Source organism: Mastigoproctus giganteus, chromosome 13 (genome assembly GCF_048544385.1).
Source record: "Mastigoproctus giganteus isolate SK-2022 chromosome 13, ASM4854438v1, whole genome shotgun sequence".
Taxonomy (NCBI): domain Eukaryota; kingdom Metazoa; phylum Arthropoda; class Arachnida; order Uropygi; family Thelyphonidae; genus Mastigoproctus; species Mastigoproctus giganteus.
In genome coordinates this window covers 164,810,235-164,829,802 of record NC_143587.1, presented here as the reverse complement: position 1 = coordinate 164,829,802, position 19,568 = coordinate 164,810,235, and the positions used below count along the sequence as shown (strand labels likewise).

At 38.7% G+C, this 19,568-nt stretch overlaps 1 protein-coding gene across 4 annotated transcripts in view; it reads right to left on the bottom strand.

Annotated features, from left to right (window-relative positions):
- Positions 1 to 19,568, bottom strand: part of Oseg1 (intraflagellar transport protein Oseg1) — a 540,669-nt gene that overhangs the window by 137,569 nt on the left and 383,532 nt on the right. For all 4 annotated transcript variants that reach the window (XM_090387737.1, XM_090387735.1, XM_090387736.1 and 1 more), the window contains one exon: positions 17,727 to 17,824. In XM_090387737.1, the coding sequence (XP_090243863.1) occupies positions 17,727 to 17,824 (98 nt within the window). The remainder of the gene's footprint in view (positions 1 to 17,726; positions 17,825 to 19,568) is intronic.

Here is a 19,568-nt window from a genome sequence, read left to right as displayed (position 1 = left end):
ATTTTCCTGGAACAGAAGTTAAACTAACAGGTCTATAATTACTTGTGTCACCTTTTGATCCTCCTTTGTGAATTGGGGTGACATTTGATCATCTCTGGTCCGTGGGTACCTCCCCTGAACCAAAAGAAACACTCAAAATTATGGCTAAGTGTTTGCTTACTTGATTTGCTGCCTCCTTTAATATAACTGGATAGATCCCGTCCACCACAGGTGCCTTTTTTATGTTTAATTTCAACAATTTCTCCTCCACTTTCCTCTCAGTTATTACAAGATCATCTAGCTCACTGCCAGAGTTTAACTCACCTCTGGCATTCCCCTCCCTGAATAACTCCTCATGTAAGAATGTAGATGCAAATTACTCATTTAGTTTGTGAGCCACCTGAGCAGGATAATCAACAGTTGAACCATCAATATCCAGGGACTAATCTGATTCATCCCTTTCCTTCTAGAGTTTACATAGGTAAAGAGCTGTTTGTTGTCTTTCTTTGCATCCTTTGCCAAAGGTTTCTTACTCTACCTTTGCCTGCCTAATCTCCTTTGTGACTTGGTCACAGACCAGCTTATATCTATCATAGGGTTCCATGTCACCCATTAATTTATGTGTATCCTATGCATTTTTCTTTTCTGCCATATGTCTCAATAGTTAATCTGACATCCATTTAGGCCTAAACCTTGAACAATATTTCTTAGTTGGTATGTAAAACCTAGTAATTTCCAATATAAATTCTTTGAATGCTTCCCATTTTGAATTTGCTGTTCGTAACATCATTGGTTGGTCCCACTGTATAGAATTTAAATACCGTCTCAGACCACCGCATTCGCCTTTACAAAAGCAAAAACCCTTCCTTTTACCCCTGATGTTAATTACCTCTTTGAATAAATCCCACTTCAGCACACTGTGATCACTGCCACCTAGTGGTTCCTTGATCTGCAGTTTCTTAATGCATGAAGAATCACTACTGATAATCAGACCAAGAGTATTACTCCCTCTAGTTGCCGCCCAAACATGCTGATGTAGAAAACAATCATCCAATAAATCCACAAAAGCCTCGTTAGTGTGTGAGTAAACCAATCCACAAATTGCAGTCAATATCTGGGAAATTAAAATCACCCATTAAAAGACTGCAATTTATCGGCCCACTCTATTTCCCTGTACAGTTTCTTATTATACTCATCACAGTCATTAGGCCTATAACTAACACACACACACACACACACACACACACACACACACACACACACACACACACACACACACACACACACACACACCTACTCTCAATTTTGATCTCCGAATGCTTACGTCACACAAAACTGGCTCGACACTGCACTGTCCAGCGATGTCGACTGGCTTCGCTTCCCTGGATTTTATGTGTTTCTTAACTAATATCCTGTCTATCCTTCCGGTACACATTGTACTCCCCAAATTTCAGTTCTGCATTCCTTATATCTGTGTGACACCACATCTCTGATATCCCAACAATATCTGCCTTTGATGTTTTGAGCAATACCTCAAATTTATTTACCAAACTCCTAGCATTGGTGTATACGCAAGTATACATGCACCTGTTCCTATTCTTAGCTACCCTAACACAGCCCATGTGTTTACTTGTACCACAATGACTCCCAGCAGTCTCAGAAATACCCTGCATCTTGTTTTCTAGGCTGCTGCTCACTCCAATAGAAGCAGTGCAAGAATCACTTTCACCTTTGCCAGTGGCTACTGTTAATCTATTTGTCCTTGTATCCCACCAAGCTAGAAGTTTTCCGATCCACCTAACACTGCCTCGATAGCATCAGCAAATATTCTTTCACCCTTTCTATTTAAGCGTATTCCATTCCTGTAGAAGCAGTCTCTCCTGTTAATTTCTGGCCTATCCAGGTACAGTTTTCTCATAACTGATTCTGTATACAAATTAAATATAGAAATGGGGTTAAGATACAGCCCCGTCACACATCTTTTCCAATTTAAAACCAGTCTGTGTCTCTAAATGTTGTTCTGATAGTTGCTTCTTGATTGGTGTACAATGATCTTATTAGCTCAACCGAATGTGCTGTTCTCAAAATTCTATCAAAGAATTCCACAATTTTCATGTTCAATACAATCAAATGCTTTGGTATAGTCAATGATGCAGACGTATAAATCTTTCTGAAATTCAAGGGATTTTTCCCATGATCCAATGGATGTTTGCGATGTGATCCCGAGTGCGTCTTCCTCTGTGGAAACCAGCTTGAACATCAGGTAGCTCTGTTTCTATGATTCTATACAATCATGCCAAAAGTGATTTTCAATAGAATCTTACTTGCATGTGATATCAAGGTGTGGTAGTTCAAGCAAATTTGGAATAAATAGTGATCTCTTCCAGTCAAAAGGCCACACATTGGTTTTCCAGATCAGGCACAAAACTGCAATAACTGTAATTGGCAAAAGTGTTAACAATTCTGTTGGTATTCCAGGTATTCCATCAATTCCAGTGGTTTTTCTCCTTGGTAGTTGTTGCAGCCATACTACCTCTTCCTCTAAAAGATCCAGTTCTAGTTAATCCTGCCCTTTTGCTTCAATCAGTTGATGTTTGTTTTTACTTGCCTACAGCTCTTCCACGTATTCCTGCCATCTTTTCCTAATTCCTTGTTGATCATTTAGTTCATTTCCATCTTTGTCTTTTATTGAACCCTTACAAGTAGTTAAATGTGTCCGGATCTTCTTTATTTTTGTGAAGAGATCATTTGTTATTATCTTCCATTTCTTTGCAATGTTTGTTCCAGTACTTTTCCTTGTCTTTTCTGGTTGCCCTATGAGATTCTGCATTAAGCCTTCTTGTCTCATCTATCTCCAGCAGTATTAGCTTTCCTTCTTTTTTCAGCACTTTTGATGGTTTCTTCTGACAACCACTTACTCAATTTTGCACAAATTTTTTGTATGGGATGCATTGCCATGCTGTTTCAGTGACAGTGTTTCTTATTTCCTCCCAAAGTACATCTAGTTGCCTTTCCATGTAGTTAAACGAGTCAAATCATTTTTTTTTTTTCTCGACTGTGTACAATGGAGAAATTTTATTTATGTCATATTTCTGTGGTGCAGCATTCGTTTTGATGTTACAGAATTTGATCCTGACTTGGGCTACCAGCAGTTGGTGGTCCGAGCCACAGTCTGCACTGAGAAAACAGAGGTTTTCCATTTTGGACTGCACATGTAGTCAATTTGATCGCAGATGTCCATGTATACAAACGTTGCTTAGGTTGGATAAACCACGTGTTTGTAATTCTTAACGGAATTTCTTGACAGAACTGCAAGGCAGGAAACTTCCTGCCTTGTTCCTAACCCCCAGACCAAATCTGCCAATGACCTCATCTTCTTTTAATACAAACAAAGGCTTTTTTTCTTTTTTTTTCTTGCAAATGTTTCTATCACTGATCAAAGTTTGGATGGGGAGGCTTCACTTCTCAAGTTTTTAATAAAAATAAAATACATAAATAACACACACACAAACACAAACACACACACTAGTAATAGAATTGTGATCAAGAGCATCACTGAACTCTTACTTGATGACATTATCTGTTTCTTAAATAAGTTTTGCTTTCCAGTGTTCTTAATTTATGGATTTATTGATCTTTTTCTTGGTAGAAGAATAAGAGAAATTTACCTCAATATGGTATGTAGAACACTTCCATATGACACTCTCCAGAATTGAGGTAAATTTCTCTTATTCTTCTACAAATATTGAAATACAACGTAGTATTGAGCATTGTAGCTCTGTTTTATAATATCTTTTTCTTATAAAATACTACCTGAATTGCTGTTTAAGAATGAAAAACCTTGTATTTAATCAAAACAAGATTTTTCCTTTTTATTAAAATTACATATTTTTTCAATACATATTCTATACGTATACATAGGTAACATTTGGATATAATCTTGTTAAAAATTGTTATCATTACCTTTTACTTAAAAAATTAAGTAAAGCCTGTTGTGTGTAATTTATTTTTATTAAAAATTTCAATCAGTAGTGATAACACTGGTCTGAATTAAGAATATTCCGATAAAGTTTGTGGCATGATTAAGAAAGGATAATGGCACAGTATTAAAAATTTCTGTATTTAATGTATACCACTTCAAACAGTAAATCACCAAGTTTCATGCAGTTTCAATAACATATTTTTTTTTTAATTACAGGTCCTTAATTCAACAAAGTGAATGAGGAAAGAACACATTGAGAGGGCGCTAACTCTCTTTAGAAAATACAGCTGCGAGTTACAGGCTCTGAAAAAAACGATAAGTGTTTGCTTTTTATTTACATAATTGTTATTTTATATTGCACTTAATACGTAGTCTTATAGTTCTAATTACGCTGGTTATTTTTATTTTAATTTATATAAACAGTTTTTGTAGATATACGTAATACTTTATAAAACCGTTAGTCCGTTCAAATCTTGCAGGCATTGGTTTTTTGTTTATAGTGATAGGGAATTCAAATTTTTAATTGAGGTAGCTAGGTAGCTCTAACATTTAATTAGAGAAACAGTAATACGCTTCACTGTTTCTATTAGATAGCGTAGTATTGACATTTAATTTAATTTAATTTATTGATCTTATTAATTTAAAATATCATGCCCCAAACTAGAGCAGCAAAGCAACGGGCACAAAGTGGCAGGAGTGCTGTGACTCGTGGGAGAACTGAGGGGGGGGCGATTCTCCAACGCATCACAGCCTAAAAAAATGTGCACCTTGTGAAATGTTTGCCGAACTATCTGGAACGGAACATGATATTGTCATGGGGGGATGTCTTTGTGTGTGCGCGATGTAAGGAGTGTAAGGAAATCAGGCAACAACTCAGCATTGTTATGGGCCTATATGAGAGTTTGAAGGACAGGGTGGATGCCCTCGAAAGATCTAAATTGAGAGGCCCATCAGGCACTCAGCTGCCCACATCAACACCAGAGCTTGCACTTGGTCATCATGCAACACAGCAGCAACCCCCAAGGCAGATTGCGCTGGTCCCAAAGGAAAAAGTAGTTGTTGGTGACTCTATTGTCAGGGAAACGGGGAACATCCTTTGTAAAAAGGATAGGTGGAACAGGACCAGGGTATGTCTGCCAGGGGCAAAGGTTGATGACGTTGTAGAGCAGATATCATCTTTTAGGGGCACAAAAGGTGATATAGTTGTACACGTTGGCACTAATGATATTAAGAGTAGGAGATCGGCAGAATTACTTAACAAGTACAGGTCACTGTTGAAAAAAAGCCGTGAATTAGGGTTGAATTTGAAAGTGTCTGCAATTCTGCCCAGACACGATAGGAGGAAGTATATGATGAAAGCCTTGTCGATCAATTCGGCCCTGGAAAGATTGTGCAAGGCTCAAGGGATAGAATTTTTTTTCAGCCTAGACTGTACTTGTTAACAGGAGAGACTGCTTCTACAGGGTTGGGATACACTTAAATAGAAAGGGTGCAAGAATATTTGCTGATGCTATCGAGGCAGTGTTAGGTGGGTCGGAAAACTGATAGCTTGGGGGGATACAAGGATTAATAGTTTAACAGTAGCCATAGGCAGAGGTGAAGGTGATTCTTGCACAACTTCTATTAGAATAAGTAGCGACCTGGAGCGAGGGGTGTTGGGGGTTTCAGGGACGGATGGGCAGTCATCGTGAAACAGGTGGGTATATGGGATGTGTTAGAGTAATTAAGAATAAGAATAGGTGCATGTATACTTGCATGTATACCAATGCCAGAAGTATAGTAAATAAATTTGATGAATTTGAAGTGTTGGTCAAGACATCAAAGGCGGATATTGTTGGGATATCAGAGACATGGTGTCACACAGATATAAGGAATGCCGAACTGGAATTTGGGGGTACAATGTGTACAGAAAGGATAGACAGGATAGGAAGGGAGGAGGTGTTATGCTGTTAATAAAGAAAAACGTAAAATCAAAAGAAGTGCATCCAGTTGATATAGATGAACAGTGCACTGTTGAGTCAGTTTGGTGTGACATAAGCACTGCGAAAGCAAAAATAAGAGTAGGAGTGTGTTATAGGCCTAATGACTTGAATGAGTACAATGAACAATTGTAGAGAGAAACAGAGTGGGCTAGTAAATCGGAATGTCTTATAATGGGGGATTTTAACTTCCCAGATATTGACTGGAACTTGTGGGTTGGGCACTCACACACTAGTCAGACTTTTGTGGATTTATTGGATGATGGTTTTCTGCAGCAGCATGTTCGAGAGGCAACCAGAGAAAGTAATACTCTTGATCTGGTTATCAGCAGTGATCATTCATGTATTAGGAATTTGCAGATAAAAGAACCACTAGGTGGCAGTGATCACAGTGTATTGTCGTGGGATTTACTTAAAGATTTAACTACTATCAGGGGAAAGGAAAGGGTTTTTGCTTCCGTAAAGGCGAGTACAGTGGTCTCTGACAGTTTTTAAATTCTGTACAGTAGGATCAACTGACGATGTTACCAACAGTAAATTCTAAGTGGGAAGCATTCAAGGAATTAATCGTGGATGCTACTAAAAGGTTCATACCTATTAAGAAATATTGTTCAAGGTTTAGGCCTAAATGGTTGTCAAATGAACTAATGAGACTCGAAACAGAGATGAAAAATGCATGGGATGCATATAAATTATCAAGCGACTCAGAAGCATATGGCAGATATAAGTTAATCTGTAATCAGGTCACAAAGGAGGTTCGGCAGGCGAAGGCAGATTACGAGAAATCCTTGGCAAAAGATGCTAAGAAAAACAGCAAGGATTTCTTTACTTATATAAACTCGAAAAGGAAGGGGATGAATCTGATCGGTCCACTTGACATCGATGGTTCGACTGTTGATGATCCTGCTCAGATAGCAAACAAACTGAATGCGTATTTTGCATCTACATTCACACGTGAAGAATTATTAAGGTTTGAAAATGGCAGAAGGTTATCAAATTGTAGCAAGATACTTAATGATTTTGTAATAACCGAGAGCAAAGTGGAAGAGAAATTGTTGAAATGAAACGTAAGAAAAGCACCTGGAGTGGATGGGATCTATCCAGTTATATTAAAGGAGACGGCAAAGCAACTAAGCAAACCTTAGCCATAATTATGAGAGCATCCTTGGACTCAGGGGGAGGTTCCCACGGACTGGAGATGTGCAAATGTATCTCCAATTCACAACGGGGGATCGAAGGGTGACACGAGTAATTACAGACCAGTTAGTTTAACTTCTGTTCTGGGTAAAATAATGGAGTCGCTGGTTAAAGTTGCATTGCAGGATCATCTAGACAAGACTGCAGCAATAATTCAGACACAGCATGGGTTTGTTAAGGGAAAGTCTTGTCTGACAAATTTGATAGGACATTATGATGTGGTTACAAAGGAACTGGATGCGAAAAATAATTTTGATATCATATATTTGGATTTCAGGAAAGCTTTTGACACTGTTGCGCATGGAAGACTATTGTACAAATTGGAGCAGAATGGTATTAAGGGTAAGTTGCTACAATGGATAAAAGGATGGTTAAGTGCTAGAAGATAGAGGGTGGCAATCAATGGGTGCTGCTCTTTAGCATTAGCATTAGTAGAGGCATTTGATGCAAGAAAGCAAGCTTATGCAGCATCAGCCAAAAAAAAAAAAAAAAAACCCACTTCCACTTCACCCCTCTGTTCATTCAAAATACCTGTCCAGCTGAGCCTTAAACTTATTTAGGCTATCAACCTCCACCAAAAGGGATGGCAGTCTGTTCCACCAACCGACCACCCGCTGGCTAAAGGCAAATTTCCGCACGTCTATCCTACATCTGTCTTTCTTCAATTTGAATTTATGCCCTCTCAGGTGATTTTTCTGAGCTAGAGGAAGAATCCCATCAGCATTGAGCATGCTTAAACCATTCAAGGCTTTATACACCTCTATCAGATCACCTCGCTGGTGCCTAGTCTCCAGACACTGTAATTTGCAAAACATAAGCCTTTCCTCGTAAGAGCACCCCTTTGTTCCATTCACTAATCTTGTTGCCCTTCTCTGTACTCGTTCCAGCAGCTCTACATCCTTCTTGAAATGAGGCCTCCAGACCTGTATACAGTACTCTAGGTGTGGCCTGACCATTGCCTTATACAATGGAATAATCACCTCCTTATCCCTGCTGGAAAAATTCCTGTATATCATTGACAATACTCCATGAGCTACTCTTGCAGCCCTTCTGCACTGCTCAGAGAACTTCATATCTGCCTGCACAATCACCCCCAAGTCCCTTTCATTCTCTACCACTGTCAGTGTAGTACCACAGAGTTGATACGTTGCCCTGGGGTTGCTGTTTCCCATGTGTAGTACTTTACATTTGTCAATGTTAAACTTCATTTGCCACCTCTCAGCCCATCTGCTCAACCTTTCCAGATCCTGTTGCAGCAGTGTAGTGTCAGTAGTGTCCTTGACAACCCTGCCAACCTTTGTATCATCTGCAAACTTGGACATTAAGCTTGATATACCATCATCAATATCATTTATAAATACAGAAAACAATAATGGACCCAACACTGAGCCCTGAGGGACTCCACAAATAACATTAGTCCATGATGAGCAGTGTCCATTGATTACCACTCTCTGTCTTCTCCCACTCAACCACCCCTCTTCTTGGACTAATGTTATTAGTGGAGTCCCACAGGGTTCGGTGTTAGGTCCACTGTTGTTTTGTATATTTATCAATGATATTGATGAAGGTATATCAGGCTTAATGTCGAAGTTTGCAGATGATACAAAGGTTGGCAGGGTTGTTAATGACAGTAATGGCAGTGTGCTACTGCAACAGGATCTAGATAATTTGGGCAGATGGGCTAAGAAGTGGCAACTGAAGTTTAACCTTGACAAATGCAAAGTACTGCATATGGGTAGAAGTAACCCCAGAGAAACGTACCAACTGTGTGGTACAACACTTAAGGTGGTAGAAAATGAAAAAGACCTGGGAGTAATTGTGCAGGCAGATATGAAGTTTTCTGAGCAATGCAGACAGGCTGCCAGGGCAAGTCATGGGGTTTTGTCAATGATATATAGGAATTTTGCTAGCAGGGAAAAGGAGGTGATTATCCCTCTGTATAAGGCAATGGTCACGGCTTGAGTACTGCGTACAGGTCTGGAGGCCTCATTTTAGGAAGGATATAGATTTACTTGAGCGTGTACAGAGAAGGGCAACAAGATTTGTGAGGGGAATGAAGGGATCCTCTTACCAAGAGAGGCTTAAGTTCTGCAAATTGCAGTGGCTGGAGACTAGGCACCTGCGCGGTGATCTGATTGAGGTATATAAGGCCTTGAATGGGTTGGGCACGCTGAATTCTGATGGGATCCTTCCACTTGTTCAGATTATGAATCTAAGGGGGCATAAATTAAAATTAAGAAAAGACAGATGTAGAATAGATGTGCGGAAATTTTCCTTTAGCCAGCGGGTGGTTAATTGCTGGAACAAACTTCCATCTGTTGTTGTGGAAGTTGATAGGTTGAATAAATTTAAGGAGGAACTGGACAGGCATTTGGAGGGAAAGTTGTGATTTTTTTTTTTTTTTTTGGCTGATGCTGCATAAGCTCATACATTTGCTTTCTTGCATCACATGCCACTACTACTACTACTACCACGTAAACATCCAATGTGACCCCAATCCACAAAGAAAGATCAAAGGGGGAGACAGGTAATTACAGACCTGTTAGTCTAAGGCGCATTTAGGGCTAGAGCCTCAAGCTGCGAACAAATTTAGACTATGTATATAAAGTGCTTAGCATCATAATACACAGCCATTTCTGAATAAACAGAAAATTTTTAAGGTGGCATCGTTTTAGGTTATATCTCATATTGTGAATGCCTTCACAACGAGTTGCCATGATATTGCACTACTTCGAATAAGTAACGCTTCACCTAAGGAGAAGACTAATGTTACTTATTCTCAGATAGGTACCACCACCCAGACAGCACTGTTTCAGGGCTATTTGGCCCTTCGTCAGTGAGTGGGTAGGTACCCAAGTGATGCAATGATGGCAAAAACAGTTATGAAGTATAACTCCACAATATGAGAGATGCCTGATGGTGTATGATGTATTTAGACTAAGGCGCATTTAGGGCTAGAGCCTCAAGCTGCGAACAAATTTAGACTATGTATATAAAGTGCTTAGCATCATAATACACAGCCATTTCTGAATAAACAGAAAATTTTTAAGGGACTTTTTATTAGATTTTATTAGAAAATTTTTATTAGACTATATACATAGTCTAAATTTGTTCGCAGCTTGAGGCTCTAGCCCTAAATGCGCCTTAGTCTAAATACATCATACACCATCAGGCATCTCTCATATTGTGGAGTTATACTTCATAACTGTTTTTGCCATCATTGCATCACTTGGGTACCTACCCACTCACTGACGAAGGGCCAAATAGCCCTGAAACAGTGCTGTCTGGGTGGTGGTACCTATCTGAGAATAAGTAACATTAGTCTTCTCCTTAGGTGAAGCGTTACTTATTCGAAGTAGTGCAATATCATGGCAACTCGTTGTGAAGGCATTCACAATATGAGATATAACCTAAAACGATGCCACCTTAAAAATTTTCTGTTTATTCAGAAATGGCTGTGTATTATGATGCTAAGCACTTTATATACATAGACCTGTTAGTTTAACTTCTGTTCCAGAGAAATTAATGGAGGCACTGGTTAAAGAAGCACTGCAGGATCATCTAGACAAGACTTCAGTTATAGCTCAGACACAGGATGGGTTTGTTAACGGGAAGTCTTGTCTGACTAATTTCATTGGATTGATGTAGTCATGAACAGGATGCAAAGAATAACTTTGATATCATATATTTGGATCTTAGAAAGGCCTTTAATACTGTTGTACATGGAAGACTGCTGCACAAATTGGAGCTGTGTGGCATTTGAGGCAAATTGTTGCTATGGATAAAGGGATGGTTGAGTGGGAGAAGACAGAGAGTGGTAATCAACGGACACTGCTCTTCACGGACTAATGTTATTAGTGGAGTCCCTCAGGGTTCAGTGTTGGATCCATTGTTGTTTTCTGTATTTATAAATGATATTGATGATGGTATATCAGGCTTAATGTCCAAGTTTACAGACGATACGAAGGTTGGCAGGGTTGTTAATGACACTAATGACCATACACTGCTACAGCAGGATCTAGAAAAGTTGATCAGATGGGCTGAGAGGTGGCAAATGAAGTTTAACATTGATAAATGTAAAGCAGTAATCATATGGGAAGCATATGGGAAGCAGTAATCCCAGAACGTATCAACTCTGTGATACTACACTGACAGTGGTAGAGAATGAAAAGGACCTGGGGGTAATTGTGCAGGCGGATATGAAGTATTCTGAGCAGTGCAGACGGTCTGCTAGAGTAGCTCATGGTGTCTTGCCAATGATATACAGGATTTTTCTAGCAAGGATGAGGAGGTGATTATCCCCTTGTATAAGGCAATGGTCAGGCCACACCTTGAGTACTGTATACACGTCTGGAGGCCTCATTTTAAGAAGCTGTTGGAACGAGTACAGAGAGGGACAACAAGATTAGCGAACAGAACAGAACAAATGGTTGCTCTTAGCTTAAGTTTTGCAAATTACAGTGTCTGGAGACTAGCACCTGCAAGGTGATCTGATTGAGGTGTATAAAGCTTTGAATGGTTTGAGCATGCTCAATACTGATGGGATTCTTCCTCTTACTCAGAATAATCACCTGAGAAGGCATAGATTCAAACTGAGGAGGGACAGTTGTAGGATAGATGTGTGGAAGTTTTCCTTTAGCCAGCGGGTGGTTGATTGCTGAAACAAACTTTGATCTGTCGTTGTAGAAGTTGATAGCTTAAATAGATTCAAGGCCGAACTTGACAAACATTTCGAGCGAGGGGATGGGCGAAACAAGGGTTTTTTTTTTTTTTTTTCCCCCTTTGGCAAATGCTATATAAGCTTGCTTTCTTACATCATTTACCCTGGCTAATGCTGATGCTTTTTGAAATATTAGCATTAGCATTAGCATAATGCTAATATTTCAAAAAAGAGGGACTGGTTCCAAAGGCAATTCGTGAGGAGGATAGGATTACTACATTTAGGGAGGATGCCTTCCCATTTCATGGAAAAGAAGTGGACAAAAGAATTTAAATGAAGATGAGAGAGCCGGAAAGATGACCCATGCTGCAGAAGACATGCAATGTCCACCACTCGAGCAGTTGTTTTGCTGATGAGCGATTGACGAGTCACATTTCAGAATGTGTATATCACATAATAACAGAGGTTCTCACTATAAAAAAAAGTGTGAAAACAAATTACTGAATGCACTTAGTTGATGTTCAGACCATAAAAAGCAGGAAAAATTTTGGCAACATTTCATAGGGATAGCCAACCTTGGGGCACAGCTCGGGCTTACTTTATTTGCTGTACTTTGTACAGCAAATACAGTATTTATTTGATACTGTCTAATCATTTAATGACCAACTGGGCAATCCAAAAAGTCTTAAACACTAAGAAACAACTTGAAATCTTATTCCTGGTCATACAAGCAGCTTTTGAAACACTTTGCACAACAGAGCTGGTTAAAATTTTGAAATATTATTTCAGAATCAAATGAAACCTTGCAATTCTCAAGCAACTTCTCAACAACAGCCAATTTTTATAAAATACAGCCACAGATTGGAGAGGACTACCATAACTTGGTATACCACAAGGGATAGTTCTTTCCTCTTAGTTTTTTGCCACAGCTTCATAGCCCTTCCTTGTGAAGCAAACAAACTTCCTTTCATACGCAGATGATCTCATGCTGGTTATCACATCGGATGACCCAGCAAAAGTAGATGCAGTCACCTAGGAAACACAAAATGGCCTGGTTGAACTCCAGGATTATCTACGATGTCAGGGGCTAAAGTTGAATCCTCAGAAAGAAATAACACTCACAATCAACAAGACCATCATTGAAAAGGTTCAATCTCACACGGATTTGGGTTTGAAGTGGGATGACAGACTAACCTTCAAACACTATCTCAATATAGCCTGGCTTAAAACACTCACGGCTCTGTGGGCAATCCAACAGGAGCTGGTCAGTCTTAGACCTCAAGAGTTCCTCTTGGATTATGTCCAAAGAAATTTTACCCCTAACCACTCTATGCATCTGCATCTATGCTTTGGTCAGGAGCTTCCTCAGTTCAACTCAAGAGATTTCTTGGGGTTGAGTATTGGTTCCTGAGATGGTTAAAAGGGTGATGGGTCACCCTTTTACCATCTGAAAATCTTGGTATGAAACCATGGAAAACCATAATCAAGGATGGGAATCTGCACAACTCGTTTGTGGCTGAATGGATTCACCTGACATCTAGGAAGTTACAACAAACCCTCGGACCACCGAACGAACCTGGTGCAGTGCAACACCTTGCATCAGCATTCCCTGCAAATAAGTTCAGAACATATAACTCCCTTGGAATTGATGCTCCATCATTCTGCAACTTGAAGCACAATAGACAAGACACCCTGAAAGAAGCATATAAGCTAAAACTATTGAGGGTACCACTTTCTCAGGTCTGAAACTTCAGAATCAATATTAGCTTATTTGTAAATACAATGTTTTTCTTTGTTGTAAGTTCAACCAATGTATTCAGCTTGAAGATTCATAATGTACACTCTTCTAGCAGAATCCGACTGTTCAGGGGCCAGTGCCCAGTGATTTGGAAATACAGCTAGGCTTCGCATAATGAGAGTTCGATTAATGCGATTTTCAGTTAACGCTATTTGAAAAATTATACCACTTTTCACTTTACACGATGCAAATTTCCAGTTCACGCAATTTTTTTTTTTATGCGATAGTTGAAAAAATATTTAAATCACGCATTGAGCTTACGTGAGTCGTACGGTCAATAAACAAACGTTTGCCTGCTGCCCGCCTCAGTGTGTTCCCAACCATCGGAAGAAGATGTGTTACTTGTTTGTCTCCTGCTAATGAAGTCAATACACACTTGCATAAAAATTCAAAATTCTAAATGAGCCAGATGAAAATGTTACAGCAAAGGATATAACGGTAAAAGAATTATATGAAATCTTTCGTATCGCATAGAACCTCAAACAAAAGGTTTGAGGTTCTCTGCGATATTTATTTCACCAAGGCCCAGAGAAGATTGTTGTCAGCTATCGGAAATTGATTGATGAAAAGAGAAAGTCAACACTTCAAATATTTCTGCAACAGTCATTTCTTCATTGCGTATTTTATGTCAGAGGTTCTCAAACTTTCTCGGTTCACGGCGCCCATAGTGTCGCAGTAATTTTTTCAAGGCACACCCAGACCAAAAGAAATACCTAACAGTTCCGTTTAGTAGTTAGGTCCAAACAACTTAATAAGAAATGTTGAAACTGTGAACTACCTCGAGCTAGTAGTTTGCGTGGTGTCCGACAGATGTCGAGTATCGCTGTGTTTCCTCGAAAATTTTAAATATTCCGCGACGCACAGTTTGGGAACCGCTGTTTATGCAAACATTTAAATCTATAATTATTTTCATTATCTTTTACATTGTATACAGTTCAAAAGTTATTTAAAAGGTATTTTTTAAATTCTTTATGGACATTCCAGAAAGTCAAGGACCAGTTATAATTTTTCCTATTGATTATTATATTCAATTAACGCGTTTCCATTTTGCGCGATGCACTCGCAGGACGAATTAATCACGTTAATCGAGGCCAGCCTATAAAAAAGATGTAGAAAAGCAGTAGAATTTTTCTCAGTCTGGTCCATGCTTGTTAACAGGGGAGATTGCTTGTACAGGGATGGGATACACTTAAACAGAAAGGGTGCAAGAATATTTGTTGATGCTATTGAGGCAGTGTTAGGTGGGTCGGAAAACTGCTAGATTGCGGGGGATACACGGACTAATAGATTAACAGTAGCCACTGGCAGAAGTGAAAGTGATTCTTGCACTGCTTCTATTGGAAAGAGCAGCAGCCTTGAAAACAAGATGCAGGGTATTTCAGAGACTGCTGAGAGTCATTGCAGTACAAGTAAACAGATGGGTTGTGTTAACGTAGCTAAGAAAAGGAACAGGTGCATCTATACTTGCGTATACACCAATGAATTTGAGGTGTTGTTCAAAACCTCAAAGGCAGATATTGTTGGGATATCAGAGACTTGGTGTCACGCAAATATAAGGAATGCAGAACTGGAATTTGGGGAGTACAATGTGTACAGGAAGGATAGGAAGGGAGGAAGGGTTATGCTATTAGTTAAGAAATACATAAAATCCAAGGAAGTGCAGCCAGTCGACATCGATGGACAGGGCAGTGTCGAGTCAGTTTGGTGTGACATAAGCATGGGTAAATCAAAATTGAGAGTAGGAGTGTGTTATAGGCCTAATGACTGTGATGAGTATAATAAAAAAAAAAAAATACAGGGAAATAGAGTGGGCCAGTAAATCAGAGACTCTTATAATGGGGAATTTAATTTCCTGGATATTGACTGGAATTTGTGAGTTGGTCACTCACACACTAGCAAGGCTTTTGTGGATTTATTGGATGACTTTTTTCTATCAGCATGTTCGGAAGACAACTAGAGTGAGTAATACTCTTGACCTGATTATCACTTCAGTACACAGTGATCACTGCCACTAGGTGGCAGTGATCACTGTGTACTGAAGTGAAATTTACTCAAAGAGGTAACTACCATCAGGGGTAATGGGTGACATGGAAGCCTATAAATATAAGCTGGTCTGTAACCAAATCACAAAGGAGATTAGGCAGGCAAAGGCATATTATGAGAAATCTTTAGCAAAGGATGCAAACAAAAACAGCAAAGAGGTCTTTACCTATGTAAACTCTAGAAGGAAATGGATGAATCAGATGGGCTCACTGGATATTGATGGTTCAACTATTGATGATTCTGCTCAGGTGGCTAACAAACTAAATAAGTATTTTGCATCTACATTCACACATCAGCAGTTATTCAGGGAGGGGGGGGGGAATGCCAGAGGTGAATTAAACTCTGGCTGAGCTAGATGATTTTGTAATAACTGACAAGGAAGTGGAGGAGAAATTTCTGAATATAAACATAAAAAAGGCACCTGTGGGTGGATGGGATCTATCCAGTCATATTAAAGAGGCAGCAAAGGAAGTAAGCAAACCCTCAGCCATAATTACGAGAGCTTCCTTGGACTCAGGGGATGTCCCCACGGACTGGAGATGCGCAAATGTCACCCCAATTCACAAAGGAGGATCAAAAGGTGACAAGTAATTATAGACCTGTTAGTTTAACTTCTGTTCCAGGGAAATTAATGAAAGTACTGGTTAAAGAAGCATTGCAGGATCATCTAGACAAGACTTCAGTTATAGCTCATTTACACAACTATATTCCTTTATAATATATATTCAATTAAACTGAGACCACGTATATACGTTATACAACTATACATGGTCTCAGTTCCAATCTCAATTTTATCGAATTCCACCTACAATATGTCAAGCCCCATTAACCTCTTCTGACAGAATCCCAATTATCAGTTGCCTCAACAACTATTGTTCTCACTTTCCCTAATTAGTTACTCATTCATTCCTATTGCTTCAAAGGTGATACTTGTGCATATGTCTCCTCTGATAATTCCTAATTTGGAATCTCCTCTTTTTGATCTCTATGGCTTAAAATCTCTCTCGTGCGTGTGTGTGCGTGTGTGTGTGTGTGTGTGTGTGTGTGTGTGTGTGTGTGTGTGTGTGTGTGTGTGTGTGTGTGTTAGTTACAATCTGTCAAATTCATCTGCTATCCCTATTATTCTCCCATTTCAACCAAAGGAACTCTGACTGCATTTCCTTAAAAAATTAATTTCTCAAACTTTCCAGAAATTATATTTCACTGACAAAATTTTACAGTCAGATTACCTGTATGGTATGCTTTTAAACATTAACTTACCTAACATTTTTCTGTCTGTTTGGACATTCTATTAAAGACATCAACTGATTTTGACTTCTTCAAAAATGGTACCGTTGCAGGTAATTTTCCTTGGTGATTTTTATGTTCATAACTCTAGCTGACCCTAGTTTTCTAGTTATAATTACACAGACCACAAACTGTGTTTTGCAATTAAGTATCCAGTTTTCTTGTTGGACATTACGTTGTACAGATTAATTACTTTTTCCACTGATGGGAAATCATATCCATTATTTTGCTGTGATAACACATTATATTCTACCTTCAAGTTTGAGAAATCATGCTCTACACAAACAGTCTCAACTTCCCAAATATTCAACAACAGTTCCATAAATGCTAATCAATTGGGGAGAAGAAAACTCAACTTCAATCTTACCATAACTCAGCCCTGTCTTACTCCTTGCAAAAAAGGATTTACTGCTCATCTTTGTTGATATTCACATTTTTGGAGATCACATATATATAATGTGATCTTACCTGGATCTAATCTCTCTCAATCCCTCTCTCTCTCTCTCTCTCTCTCTCTCTCTCTCTCTCTCTCTCAGAGAGATGAAGATAGGCACATCGCAAATATTGCTTCCTCTGCATCTAAAAAACTGGGTTTTCTCTTTTGCTGTTAGCGTTACTTTTTTTCTAGACAACTAGTCACTGTGTACAAATCTCAAATCTTGAAAAATTTACAATTGTAAACATAAAAACACAATCCCATGTAAGCAGAGCATGTTTGCAAGCATTTTGGAAGGAAGAGAATATTAATAAATAAAACAATGAACAATAGAACAATTAGAATACAAAATCATAAATACTTACAATATATCGATGAATATTGTGATATACATAGTAGATTTCAGCTTTACGCTGATGTTCCCAAAATTTTGAAATCATCAGTTTTTGCTGTGTTTCATCCTCTGTTAGATAAAAAAATAAATAAATAAAAAAAAAAAAAAAGTCACATGTGTATCCAGTACACATGAAAGATGTTTTATGTGTAAACATCTTTGGCGACACCTACTAAATTTCAAACAGCTAGAACCGAAATCATGAACGATGTAATTATGCTCATGCCCGCTACTTACTCTACCAAATCAACGTTTGGAAGAGGTTAGGCCAATAGTCTAATTACCCATTTGTTGAATAGTATGATTGCAACAATACAAGTATTTCCATTGTTACAATCATACTATCATGTTACTCTGTCATGCTTTTAAGAAACAACAGTATCCACACATAATACGCTACTGAAACTATGACTTAGCTCAGGATCTCAATGAGTACAAGCATGAGATGGTAACGCTGCACATTCCATTTCACAATTAGGAAACAGAGATATTGTCAGAGATGAAATATGTCAAGATCTACGATGACAATCAAGAGCTCATACTAGATGGCAAATTGTATGAATCAGACTTGGACATTTGCAAAACAATTGAAATATGTAAGACGATGTGTGAAGACAATGACGACAGTGACTCTCACGAAGCATGCATTAACGACTAGCATAGCCTTGTAATGCAACTGTTGAAGAAGACCCCTTTCGAAACTTTTACAATCATCCAAACAGCGAGATGAAAATCTAAAGCTCGCTACGCTCAACCCACTCAGCATAATTGCAAAGAAACGTGAAAACTTGATGAACAAAGAGGAGTTCTGCAACTTAATGAGAATGACCACTGACAAGCAAAATATTCTACTCATACATGTAATTTGGAGTCTGTTATTTCCCAGTCGTGAACCGATTCAAATATTCTTGACCGGCCTATATGGTTGTGGAAAAATGTTTCTGATTCACCTATTGATGGAAATATACAACAGCTTCAGTAATACAGACGGATACTGTAATGGCTACATTACATATGCTTCAACTGGTAAGGCTGAAGCGCATGTAATATAATGATCTTGTATGTGCTCAGAGCTGGTTTATGCCAGCTCTGAGCATATCCAAGATCAATGCCCTCAAGATATCCATTTCTCTGGTTACCAAAAGGTTTCTGCCACAGGTGGCAATGGTTAGCCCAAAGCCACCTAAGTTGTATGCCACAAATCATAAACATTTTTCCACACCCAGCTGGTTCATGCCAGCTCTGAGCATATCCAAGATCACCTCCCATGATCCTTTGCATGATCTTCTCTCCCGACTCCATTTTTCTTTGTTATGAAATGGAAATGATGTCAAATGACTTCATTTCTGCATCATAAAATTGTGACAAATTGATTTCACTACCATCCGAAATTTAGTAGGTGCTGCCAAAGATGCTTACACATCAATAAATACCATATATTATTTTCACACTTAACATTTACTAGTAACTCAAAAACTAAATATTTCAATGGTCTCCAACTTACTCATATCCACAAATTCTATCTTGCAAATAGTATCGTAATTGGTTTATTGTCTTTACAATACAATGGCATTGTTGGCTACACAGGCATAATATACTGCAGCAGTATATTATGACTGTAAAGGTATGTATTCATGGGCTGATTGGCACATTGTGTATGCTGAGAAATACCTATCCTCAGACTGAGATAGAATAACTACAGCCTCGAGTCAAAAGGCTTTTAAGAATCCCTCTAGTCTATGACAGGATATCAACTCAGACCTCTCTGAACAAGCAACAAGTGAAGAAACCATTATTCTATCAATGACCCCCC